This window comes from Pelmatolapia mariae, linkage group LG14 (assembly GCF_036321145.2).
Source record: "Pelmatolapia mariae isolate MD_Pm_ZW linkage group LG14, Pm_UMD_F_2, whole genome shotgun sequence".
Classification (NCBI taxonomy): domain Eukaryota; kingdom Metazoa; phylum Chordata; class Actinopteri; order Cichliformes; family Cichlidae; genus Pelmatolapia; species Pelmatolapia mariae.
In genome coordinates this window covers 15452125-15463871 of record NC_086239.1, presented here as the reverse complement: position 1 = coordinate 15463871, position 11747 = coordinate 15452125, and the positions used below count along the sequence as shown (strand labels likewise).

General features: G+C 43.0%; 3 protein-coding genes across 3 annotated transcripts; 1 reads left to right on the top strand and 2 right to left on the bottom strand.

Annotated features, from left to right (window-relative positions):
* Positions 1–587: 587 nt before the first annotated feature.
* Positions 588–4681, bottom strand: LOC134641642 (cilia- and flagella-associated protein 45-like). The gene is made up of 12 exons (XM_063494132.1): positions 4643–4681; positions 4162–4272; positions 3879–3985; positions 3552–3696; positions 3286–3456; positions 2469–2647; positions 2167–2296; positions 1934–2080; positions 1721–1834; positions 1425–1618; positions 1127–1351; positions 588–751 (listed from the first exon to the last, which is right to left on the bottom strand). Exons 1-12 carry the CDS (start codon positions 4679–4681, stop codon positions 685–687), a joined length of 1629 nt encoding a protein of 542 aa, XP_063350202.1. The 3' UTR covers positions 588–684.
* An 877-nt stretch (positions 4682–5558) lies between these two features.
* Positions 5559–9505, top strand: slc37a4a (solute carrier family 37 member 4a). Its single transcript, XM_063493048.1, has 9 exons — positions 5559–5672; positions 5870–6500; positions 6632–6864; positions 7345–7588; positions 7952–8110; positions 8191–8276; positions 8577–8690; positions 8788–8926; positions 9023–9505. Exons 2-9 carry the CDS (start codon positions 6353–6355, stop codon positions 9187–9189), a joined length of 1290 nt encoding a protein of 429 aa, XP_063349118.1. The 5' UTR covers positions 5559–5672; positions 5870–6352; the 3' UTR covers positions 9190–9505.
* Positions 9506–9599: 94 nt separating this feature from the next.
* On the bottom strand, positions 9600–11689 carry trappc4 (trafficking protein particle complex subunit 4). The gene is made up of 5 exons (XM_063493049.1): positions 11480–11689; positions 11055–11229; positions 10462–10565; positions 10102–10228; positions 9600–10011 (listed from the first exon to the last, which is right to left on the bottom strand). The coding sequence occupies exons 1-5, from the start codon at positions 11652–11654 to the stop codon at positions 9933–9935; spliced, it is 660 nt and encodes a 219-aa protein (XP_063349119.1). The 5' UTR covers positions 11655–11689; the 3' UTR covers positions 9600–9932.
* Between the last annotated feature and the right edge of the window lie 58 nt (positions 11690–11747).

Sequence of the window (11747 nt, the reverse complement as noted above, 5' to 3'; positions counted from 1 at the left end):
TTGATGTACTTAACTTCCTTACATGCTTTAAGCTGTGTGTGTAAAGTGTCATCCTAACCCTGACATAAGTTGAATTCCTTTCTGTTGTCATGCATATTATTAATAAAGGGGATCTGTCACTGATAAGTGGAAGAATATGACTTAATTGAAAGGGAACTACTAGCCTAAATAAAAACTAAAAATTGTACCCTGTCTCTATGTGTGAGATGAATTCATAATATGGCAAAAAAGTTAATTCTTTTTTCAATATACATGAAACAGACTACATCAGTTTAAATAGGCAGTAACTCTTTACCCGTTGAAAGCCTACAAAGAAAACCCTTGAGGCTCTTTTCTGAAGTGAGAGGGTTCTGTCATATTTGGGGTCTGCTTATAGCGACGAATAACTGGGTGTGCCTCAGAAGTTAGTGAGGAGATTTGAAGACTTGGAAAAACCCAGAAGCTATTCTAATGGTTGCTGAATCACCTCTTGAGGTGTCAAAACTTGCCTTTATAGAGTTAACAGCTCAAATACATGAATGCCAGTGTTTTCCATACTAGTAAACTATTAGTCTTTATTGTTACATTCCTTTACATTTTAACCGACATTTGTGATCGAAACATGTTAAATTAGACTGTAAATACAATGGTGGGACCAGATGAGAACTTGTTGCTTGTTCTCGTTTGAATCCAGTAGTCAGATGATCAGCTCCTCACGGTCTGGACCTTTCTTTCCACCTGATTGCAGTACTTTTCACAGAGTCCTGTAGCCCTGTAGTGGATTAACAAGCACAATTCAATGTATTTGTATGGCAGTAATTCATAACAACAGCCTCAATGCGCTCTACATTGTTAGGTAAGGACCCTACAATCACACAGCTCCCTATGAGCAACCACTTGGCAACAGTGGGAGGAAAAACTCTATTTTATCAGGAAGAATCCTCCAGCAGAACCAGACTCAGGGAGGGGCAACTGTCTGCTGCAACCCGCTGGGGGTGAGGGGAAAAAGAAGACACACTATAGGAGAAAGAGCCAGAGTTTTAAAATAACTATTGATTAAATGCAGAGTGGTTTACAAACACACAGCGAGGTGAGAAAAGAGGAAACACTTTGCATTATGTGAAGGCCCCCCCCCCCCCGTGCTTACTTGAGCTCCTGAAGCTTCTTCTGTTTGAGCTCATCAAGGCGCAGACGTCTCTGCCGGGTTTCCTCCATCAACCGTTCGGCCTCCTTGAAGGTCTCTTTGCGCTTAGCTGTGGCTAAGATCTCTCGTTCCTTCATCTGCTGGCGGATGGCCTGCGCGTGCTGCTGCACTTTGTGATGCTGCCTGTCGTTTTGTACTTGCTCTTTGACCATCTCTTCCTGCTGCACTCTGCGTGGAGAGAGCACTTTTAACGGAGCGTATTAAGATTATTTGAAAATCGGTTTCGAACGGACTTTCTTACTTTAGCAGCCTCTCAAACTCTGCCTTCTCCCGACTCGCCTCCACTGACAGATTGCGCACTTTGTAGTGAACCTGCTCCATGTGAGCGGCCCTCAGCGTCGCCTCCAGCTGCGCTTTCTTTGCAGCCCGCTCCCTCTCTTTTCTCCTCCACTCTCTCTCTGCAGCGTCCTGGTTCCTGCGAGCACGGAGCTCATCCTTCCAGACAAACATATACACAAGCACAAGTAGCTAGGAACATCTGTAAATCTTCTGCCAGGTTTCAAATCTTCATATATTGCACATCTGTTAGATCCTGACCTGCTCAGCCTTGTAGTCTTTTTCTTTTTCTTGCTGGGCCCTCAATCGAGCAATCTCCAATTCTTTCTCCTTCTTGATTCGACTTTGCTCTGCTTCGTATTCTGCCTGCTGCTCCTGCAGGTTTAATGAATTGCTAACGTTAAAAACGTCAGAATCAAATGTGTGTGTCACATGATGTAGCTTGCTCATCCGCAAAGAACAGTGGGCTATGACCTGCTTTTTTAGGAGATACTCCTTCACTCTCATGTCAGCCAGCTTCTCCTCCTCTATCCTCCGCTCCTTTGCCCGCATGGTCTCTGCGTTGATGCGCTTGATCTCCTCCTGCAGAAGCTGTTGCTCCATCCTCTTCTTCTCCAGCACCTGGAGGAAGACATGGGTCAGAGCAGAAACTGAGCGCGTTGTACGTTAACTGCATGTGTGGATGTGTCTCCCGCCTCCGCGTGCACCTCGAGATCCTCCAGGTTCATTCTCTCCTGGTCCTCTCGTGTCTGCTGACTCGCTTTCTCTTTCTTGCCTTCCTCCAATTCTTGGTTCTCCAGGCGTTTCTGGATCTGATCGTAAATTTCCTGCCTTCCCCTGAAATATAAAGCACACACACACGTGTTGACAGTGCTCCTAGTTGACCTCCACTGCTCATTATTAGGATTTCTACGATCTCCCAAACAGAAGAAGATGAAGAATGACGTTAATTGCAAAAAATCAATCCGCGAATAGAGGGTGACTGTGTTTCTGATAGGGCTCCATTTACTTGACTCTCTGCTGCCTGCGTAGCTCTTCAATCTTGTCCAGAGTCTCCAGAGCCTTGCGGCGCTCCACCTCCATCATGTTGTCCAGACGCCTTTCCTCCTCTGTCAACTCCATCTGGATCTGCTTCTTCTCCTGGATCTGGTAGTCACGTTTTGCTTGGCACTGAGCACCTAAAATCAGCTGAGACGACCACACAAACACAGGTTGATTATTGTGTACTGGTATGTGTTGGGTCTGTGTTTCCACAGGCCCCGCTAGTTTAGAGACTTATTCCTCATGAAGAACACAAGACAAAACAGAACATCTTCAACCGGTCTTTACCTCGCTAACGAGGGAAGCCTTGGTCAGAACCAGGCGGTGGAGCTTAATGCTCATCACCTGTCACTAGCCCAAATCCTTCAAAGAGCAGCTCTCCTCGTAGCCTTTTATTCCCATGACAATTACAGTTTACACAATACAACACAAGCACCTCCCACCGTAAAACCCCCCAATGGTTCTAAGACAAGGCACTATGTGTGTGTGTGTGTGTCATGGGGGTGTGTTTGTGTGACCTCCTGCTCACCAAAAGGATCATAAAAGCAGGAAGCTTACAACACAAGAAACAGATCTTTCAGATAAGATGTATCTACAATAAAACCTCCCCCAGCACAGAGTGGCTGGAGAGGTGGTCAGGATCAAAGGAATGTCTTTGATCTTATAGTTTGAACTAAGACTTTACAAATTTAAGAAACACAATGACAACATTCAACAATTTGACTTAACAGTATGTTTATATTTTTTAAAGGTTGGTCATTCACACATCTGCACCTTCTTCCTACCTGGTTGAGCTGTTTGATCTCATCTTCCTGTTCCATCCTTAAAGCATTACTCCGCTCCACCAGGCGCTGTGCACGTTCCCGGGCTTCAATCTCCAGCTCAGTCAGTGGCTGGTTCTGCTTACGGGACAGGTCTGCCTCATGGATCCTATGCTTTCTTTCCTCTGCAGCTTTCTGAATAAAAAGTACATAAAAAAGAACTAATTAAATCAGTGGACTTCTTTGTTGTTGTTATTTTAAAATGTTATTTTTGCAGTCAGCTTTCCTACAAGTTCCTCTTCTTTCTTCGTCTGGTAAGCCTGCCTCAGGGCCTCTCTGTCCTCCTTGAGGAGCAGCCAGGATGTTGAGGTGAGCCTCTTAAACTCAGCTGGTGGAAGTAAGACGGACTCTCTTGAAGGATCTCTCTGGGGGATCCTGGCATGATGACATGTGGTATAATGTTTCAAAAACTTGGTATTCTGTATTAACAACAGCAATAGCAATCTGATTAGCCTGAATCACACAAAATAAGTCAGAGGGTTATCACAGAGCAGCACACACACTTTACAGACTCTCTTCATGTTTTATTTAAATGAGCCCGTTTCATGCTGGCCTACCGCAGATTTCGGATGAGGTCTTTGGTGATGATTTGAAGAGTCTCTCCCTCCTTGTTCTTCCATGAACAATCCTTTGCTACACCTGCTGATTTTACCCGTTTGTCAAACTGCAATGACATCCACACAGAGATTTAGCTGTAATCAGCTCCCAAACTCATCCACGACCTCTGTTCTCACTGCAGCTACGTGCAGTTTCTGAAGATATCTAGGGATATCATTGTGAATAATAAGAGTTGAGCATTTCCTTCCATTTCCCGCTGAGTGTGCAGGGACCCACACTCACCGATTTCTGGTTCTCAAACAGATCTTCATCCACCCGAGAGCCGGGAGCCAGTATGCGGTACCGGCCGAGGTAAATTTTGCCCCTGGAAGACGTGGAGCTCGAGGCAAGTCTCTGCGGGGCAGTAATTACAACGCTCAGGTGTTATCAGCAGATAACGGTCATGCATTTGAACACTGGGATTTAGCATAGAATAGCTTTTTTTATTTTTAACGTAACACTTACCATAGTTCTCGGTTACTGTGTACTCTTTGATAATTTCCACCTAGCTCAAATAATTAATGCGGTTTTTAGCATACTACTTATATTGGCTCCAGCTCACGGGACACCGACTTTGAAATGTTTGGTTACCCGTTACCATGGGAACAGGAGGAAGGGCAGACCTCACGTGACCGCAAAGTAGTGCTGTGCAAAACTTGGTATCGATCCGATACCATGAAAATACGGGGCCAGTACTGCTGATACCGATACTGACACGTCTAACCTGTAAAGGCAGCTTATGCAGGGGAGAGCAGATCGCCATGATATTTGAGATGAATCGTCATCAATCTGAAACTTCTGACCACATTTTAATGAACACTAAATCACTTCGATTTCTACTTTCCACAACACTTTAACACAACAAAAAAGGCTTTTCATGTTTTCATGTCTCGTTGGGTCAGCTTCTTTGTTTAAATATGTTCGATCTTTTATCTAAATAAAATAGATGTCATAGACGTGACAGCACGAAAAGGTCAAACATCTTTCATCGTGCCTTTTTGAGGTATGTTACACATATACGCAAATATTAGATAAAAAAATAATACTAATAATATTTAATTTAATTTATTTTAGTGCAAAGATGGAGCTAGGAATAATAAAAAAAAAACACTAACCGGGAAAAGACGCTTTTTAAAACCTTATTTTCAGGCAAAGCCGCCAAGCAGCAAATAGGTTTTTAAGATTTAACTGGCGCTTCTAAATATGTATGCTGTAATGTTCTGTAAATTTAGCTAATGTTTCAAAATATCTGCCCAACGGCGTTACCAACATGGCTGCAAAGTAACAAAACTTACTCAAACAATGTTATTGGCTTATTAAACTGTGGTTTAGTCACACAGCTAGCTGGTAAAATGCTACACTGTAGAAATATGAGTGTTTACTTGAATACAGGGGGAAAGTGCTAACACTAAAAACAGCGCTAACAAGCTAGCTCATTCTGTGGAAATACTCGTAGTTAGTTAGATTTAAATTACAATTTATGTCGTTATGTGTTATTTCATTTCATACACTCATTGCCCCAGTTATATAGAGCATTGTCCGGCCACAGTGTTGTTCCGTACCACCATCATCGGCTTTCGTGGCTGGGCGGTGCTAGTTAGCCCACATGATGCGGAAATTTTGCACAAAAAATCCTTCAGCCCCGAAACGAGCTGAACTTCAGAGAGAACTCACTCCAAACTCAGGGAAAGTTAATCTGCGGGATTTTACGCGTACACGGAAAAGCTGAAGTGGACACACCGAGGTTTCTGCAGGTATATTTATAAAGTCTTTAATGTAATTAAAGACTTTGGTTTTGTAGATTACACTTATATACTAAGATTTTGGTCTGACGTGTTGTGCACAATGGAACTGCATTACCCACAACTCTCATGTGCAACAGCAGATTTGTGGACAGCCACAAATACCGTGGTCTCCCTCCTGAATTTGTGAATGTGTGTATGTGTCTCAGGTCTTTTTGCTGATGAGGATCACTACAATCACACACCCCTCCATTTGAATAGGAGCCTCCCCCTGGTGTACAGCAGCTATTGGACTCCTCAGTAAATCATTAAACGCATCAGTCCAAGGGCTCCTGTCATGACATTATCAGATAGATAAACAGCAACAAGAAAATAACACTTGATAAAACAGAAGGACTTCTGCCTGAAGGACACAGAAGATCACTCTCAGGGGTTAGTGTCACAAACTGATGGTCACCTCCTCCGGCCCTCGTGAAGCCAGCCTGCAGCGCGGGGTAGCCGCCATGATTCAATCAGCTTCAGGGTGTAGAAGTTGACCATTAACCTCCGGCGCTGATTGCAAACACTTCTTTGCTTGTAAGCAGCTGCCTGTGTACAGTGGATCCTGAAGCAAAGTTCACTGCTACAGGCTGCAAAAGGCAGGAGCTCCTCTGGAAGCTGCTTTGCGAGTGTTTTAGGACTGAGCTGCAACCATGGCTACCTCAAGTTATGGATACTACAGAAGTACAATATTTCTGGCCATGTTTGTGGGCTACACATTGTACTACTTCAACAGAAAGACGTTCTCCTTCGTGATGCCTTCTGTAATGCAAGAGATCAAGCTGGATAAGGACGATCTGGGTATGTCAGTACTATAGACTTGAACCCTGTGTACCTTCTATAAATGTGATAACACTGATGTGCCTTTACAACAATTTTGCAGCAAGTTGTTGGGATTTTTTTCCTCTGCATGAGTGCTCCTCTTTTCTCAGGTATGATCACCAGCAGTCAGTCTTTGGCCTACGCTATTAGTAAGTTCATCAGCGGTGTCCTGTCAGACCAAATCAGCGCCCGCTGGCTCTTCTCCATTGGCCTGTTCATGGTGGGAGGCATCAACATTATCTTCTCTTGGTCCTCCACTGTCGCTGTCTTCTCTGCCCTCTGGTTTCTCAACGGTCTGGGCCAAGGCCTGGGCTGGCCTCCCTGTGGCAGGGTGCTGCGCAAGGTATATGAGCCGGTACCCTCTAATTCAAATTGAGTTTAAAATTTAAGTTTCTTCTGAGTGTTACAAAGAACAAACCGACACTGCAGTAGGAAAATACAGAATGAGTGAATAAAGTAAAGCAAGTAAACAGGATGAAATAATGAAATGGACCTAAAACTGTTTGTATTCTCTATAAGATCTTGAATGAACTGGAAACTGATGTTAGATCCCAACTATTTTATCAGCAGGCTCAGGCAGAGTTAGAGCGTAAACAGCTAATCCAAGACAATAAAACAAGTTTATTTTTAAATTGCATTTTCATAGTGTCTTAAACAGGACTCATAAATCTGTAACTGTTTTGTGTGTCTGAAAGAAAGAAAGAATATCTGACTTTTAAACTACCAAGTGTGGGGATCGGTCTTAAAAATCCTATGTGGGTATCAAGGAACTTCCTGCCAGGGCTGTCTTGACTTAATGTTTTTCCCTCTTTTCCTCCATCAGTGGTTTGAGCCCTCTCAGTTCGGGACGTGGTGGGCGGTTCTGTCCTGCAGCATGAATCTGGCCGGCAGCTTGGGCCCCATCGTTGCCACCGTGCTGTCACAAAGTTACAGCTGGAGGGCGATACTGTCCGCCTCTGGAATGATTTGCATCGTTGCCTCATTTGTTTGCCTGCTGGTAATCAAGAACGAGCCCAAGGATGTGGGGCTGCCCAACATAGAGGTGTCAACCAAAAAGAGCAAAGGTGGTGAGTCTGACTCTTAGTCAGGCACAATCAGAAACTGGTGCGGTTCAACTGGTTTGAACCGCTGCTTTTCTCAGAATCTTGTTAACACATAGACAGTGCTCTGATAACACAAATTTGAACACACACACATGCACGTGTGTCTGTTGTCTAACGGCATGGGCCTTGAGTGCTGTGACTAAAGATCAGTAACTCAGTGGACTCTGCACTCAGTGTGTCCCTCACGTGAAACCAGCTCATGCAAAGTGCGAACACAGGATGTGATGCATGATTCTTTTTCAAACTGAGGAGTGCTCCCATCACCACATCACTCACATCTGTGCTCGTGGTGTCCAAAAAAGGGTCTTCTGTCTGCTTCCTCTTCAGGAGCCTCAAGCCATGAAAGCACCCTGTCTGAGTTTCTCCTGTCCCCCTACCTGTGGCTGCTGTCCATCTCCTACCTGGTGGTGTTTGGGGTGAAGACCGCCTGCACCGACTGGGGCCAGCTGTTTCTCATTCAGGACAAGGGCCAGTCTACACTCATGGGTACGGACGAGGGGAAGAGCAGTCGCCTCTGGAGTCTGCTTTGAAATAAAGAGTTAAACTCACTGTGTTCCTTTTCTTAGGTAGCTCATACATGAGCGCCCTGGAGGTTGGCGGGCTGGTGGGCAGTCTGGCTGCAGGTTACCTCTCTGACAAAGCTGTGGCCAGAGTGAGTTTGTTTTTTAAATATGAGTCATTATTTGATCCAAGATTGTGGTCAATAACAGCCTGTTTAATATAGAGAGAACTGGACTAGAAAGTGTTTTAACCTTTGAATATTTCAATGTTATCTTTTGGAAATCGTCTTCTGTTTAACATTGCTTTCTCCCTGTCTGCACTTTCTTCATCATTTCATAAGTTAAAGGGATAAAACACAATAGAAACACACCCCTAAGTGGGCAATCAGTGTTATTTTATTCAGCTTATAGCCAGGAAATGCAACATCTCATAGTCTTTTCTTTGTGTGCAGCAAGGGATGAGGCTCTATGGTAATCCCCGCCACTTCATCCTGATCTGCATGATGGCAGGAATGTTTGTGTCCATGTACCTGTTCAGACTCACCGTTACTCCTGACAGCTCAAAGGTAACACAGACACATTAATTCCTGTGACTCTTTCACACTGCACAGCAAATGCCAGACTTCAGTACCTCATTTTTTTATCTCTTCTCTGTACATCAAGGTGTGGATACTCGGCTTGGGTGCCGCCTTCGGTTTCTCCTCTTATGGACCAATAGCTTTGTTTGGAGTTATAGCCAATGAGAGCGCTCCATCCAACTACTGCGGGACATCACATGCTATCGTTGCCCTGATGGCAAACAGTAGGTTTTCATTAATTGAAAGTTAAATTCTAAAGTTGTGTTTTGTTTGTGTTGCGCTCCTTCCATTGAAATAATCTGTGTGAATTCCCATTGTAGTTGGTGGCTTCCTTTCTGGACTCCCATTCAGCACCATTGCCAAGCACCATGGCTGGGAAAAGGCCTTCTGGGTAGCAGAGGTCACCTGCCTTGTCACTACTATCGGATTCTTCCTCCTGCGCAACATTCAAACCAAGATGGGATATGTGCCCAAGAAGGCGGACTGAGCTCATTCTGTGCAAGCCAGTCATTTTTCCTTTTTTGTTTTTAATTAGTCATATGTGAAATAAAGTTCATAGAAATGTGCAGAGGCGCTTCTCAACATGTTGTATAAATAGTGCGTGAACTTGAAGAAATTACTGCAAATTGCTAGAGAATGTTTTTTCTGATAATGCCTCTGCAGGACTGCAATAGTAAGAGTGCAAAATAGGAGGCTACAACACACTGAAATGAGCAATCTTAGGTCAACGATACTTTTTCTTAGTTAACCCTATAACACTAATATCAGGTGACTTTCACAAATTCCAGTCCTGTGACTTTGTTTTTTAATTTATTTTTAAAAAAGCAACATGATCAGAGTACCCCATTATACCTTATTTTATCAGACATTGTACAGGATAAAAGAAGAGTACTTCAATTTGCCATGTATTGTTGCACTTTAATGTATTTTGATGGGAGGTATATTGAGTAAAATATACCCACCGTTAGCGATACTGTTACAGAAACTACACATTAGTGTTCTAGGCTTATTTTTTCAATGTTACACTTCATGCTCCAGAGTCTTCACTCACTGATTCAGTAAGATGGATTCAGAACATTTAAATACAGTATGGATTTTAATCTCTGAATTATTTACAAAACAATGTATTTACAAAGTGTTAATGAGCAAATGTGGGAAAAAACACAAAAAACAGTCCAAGACAAGAAAAAGGAGTCCACTTATTTCTTTTCAGTCTGTGAATGCGCTGATTTAAGATCCAGCTCCAAAGTTGCCGGCTTTCTCTGCTACCTCCAGTGCACTCTTCAGATTCTGATCAAAGAGCTCACACCTGAAAAGCAAGAGTAAATGTGTGGGTGTTAAACAGTGGGGACAGTAATAAATTATTTCAGGACAATGTGATCCTAATTCTCTTTAATACCTGATTGGCATTTCCAGAGAATAGAACGGATTCTTGAGGGCGAAATCTGAATAGACCTCATAAATCTTCCTCAACAACGCATCAATTCCAGACTGTCGCGGGTCCGCCAGCACGATAAACTTTATCCCTGAGAGAACAAAATGAGAAAGATGTCATTTTATAATAGTAACTATCAACAAGCTGGGAAGGAAGGAATTTATACACCAGGAAGATTTATTACTGGAGCTGCAAGCTGTTCACAGCTAAAATTAAATGAAATCGTTACATATGGAAGTGCTTTGGTTTTTAAATCTACAGCCAACTAAGAAATTACTTCTTTGGTATTTTTAACCTAAAATGACACTTAATTGCACCACTGACCTGTGAGAGTCTGGAAGCAGTGAAGTTTGAAGACGTCAGTTTCTAACATTTCGATCCCTGAACTGCCAACTTCAGGGGATAGCTGTGAACCTATTGCAAACAACCTGAGGGAGGGATCACAAAAATAGGTGTGTTTATTTAGCTTCATTCATAAAGTGAGAGTACATACAGTTTTGGTCTGAAGTTTAGCTACTGGGCGCGTTAATTTCTGGATTTTAATGAGTTCTTTGAACTAAAGAATTAAGTGTACAAGTTTGATTTTGTCTGATCCACGCAGGGTTAAAAAAGGCTCAAAGGTCTCAATATTTAGTTAAATTAATGTTTGCAAGTTGCATGTCCTTAGTAGTACCACTTATTAAAATATTAATAATAAAATAAAATATTAATAAGTGTATGCATACTTTCGATCCTGTGTGGAGTAGAAAAAAAAAATCAAACAACAGTACATACTATAAAAATGTATTGATCACTCAGGTAAGTTTTCACTTCCTTTGCTCCCATTCAGAAAAAAAACATAAATAACACTAGTAAGCACCTGGCCCCGCTGTCCACTGTGCAGCTCGGGTTTAATCCACACACACGAAATTACTTACGAGTGGAACATGGACGCCAGCATCAGCTTCTCATTGGAGCTCAGGCGCGCTCGTCCAAAGCGAATAGAGACGGGATAGTTTGAAGGATCTTTCAGGTATTCAAGGATGTCCTTCCCATCTGATGTGTTCTTCCCGATCACATCAACTCCATTGATGGACAGCACTGCATGGCCCACTGACGAATGACAAGAAGTTTCAGTCCAGTCATACAGTCAAGCTAGTGACACCGCAGTATTTTTAAATGAAGAACAGTGAACATTTCAGTTAACTTGGACTGTAAAAAACGATACAAATAAGTACACTATAGATAATAAACCGACAAAGACTGCATGCGAGTATTTTAGCTTGGGCATAGGGCAGGTTTCGTTAGAGATTGCCCATATAGCTAGCTAATAAATAAGCTAACGATGTGCCCGTGAGGTTACCTCTGATTCCGTCCCGCTGTCCAAACGATACGACCACCTTCTCGTCGTGGTGCTTCAGCACCAAGTCCAAAGGGTAGCTGAATGTTTTCTCCACCTCTGCTCGCGGGACATAGTTATCATATTGATAAATTAACCCTCCAGCCTTGTTCACCACATACACACTGTATATCACCATCTTTGCAACGTCCTGCCCAGCTGACAGCGGCTGTCACATGACCTCGACGGGTGGGTAAAAATCAAATGAATAAATTAGATTTTACTTGTATGA

Bases quoted from the DNA above. Each gene is read 5' to 3' on its own strand.
- LOC134641642 (XM_063494132.1), bottom strand. From the start codon at position 4,681: ATGGCGATCTGCTCTCCCCTGCATAAGCTGCCTTTACAG. The intron at 2,648-3,285 runs GTAGGAAGAAGG...TGGTCGTCTCAG, and splicing joins AGATCAAACAGCTCAACCAG to CTGATTTTAGGTGCTCAGTG. The intron at 752-1,126 runs GTAAGCACGGGG...AATCCACTACAG, and splicing joins AAGAAGCTTCAGGAGCTCAA to GGCTACAGGACTCTGTGAAA.
- trappc4 (XM_063493049.1), bottom strand. From the start codon at position 11,654: ATGGTGATATACAGTGTGTATGTGGTGAACAAGGCTGGAGGGTTAATT. The intron at 10,566-11,054 runs GTAAGTAATTTC...TCCCTCCCTCAG, and splicing joins CTGGCGTCCATGTTCCACTC to GTTGTTTGCAATAGGTTCAC. The intron at 10,012-10,101 runs GTATTAAAGAGA...CTTGCTTTTCAG, and splicing joins TCTCTGGAAATGCCAATCAG to GTGTGAGCTCTTTGATCAGA.
- slc37a4a (XM_063493048.1), top strand. From the start codon at position 6,353: ATGGCTACCTCAAGTTATGGATACTACAGAAGTACAATATTTCTGGCC. The intron at 8,277-8,576 runs GTGAGTTTGTTT...CTTTGTGTGCAG, and splicing joins CTGACAAAGCTGTGGCCAGA to CAAGGGATGAGGCTCTATGG. The intron at 8,691-8,787 runs GTAACACAGACA...CTGTACATCAAG, and splicing joins TTACTCCTGACAGCTCAAAG to GTGTGGATACTCGGCTTGGG.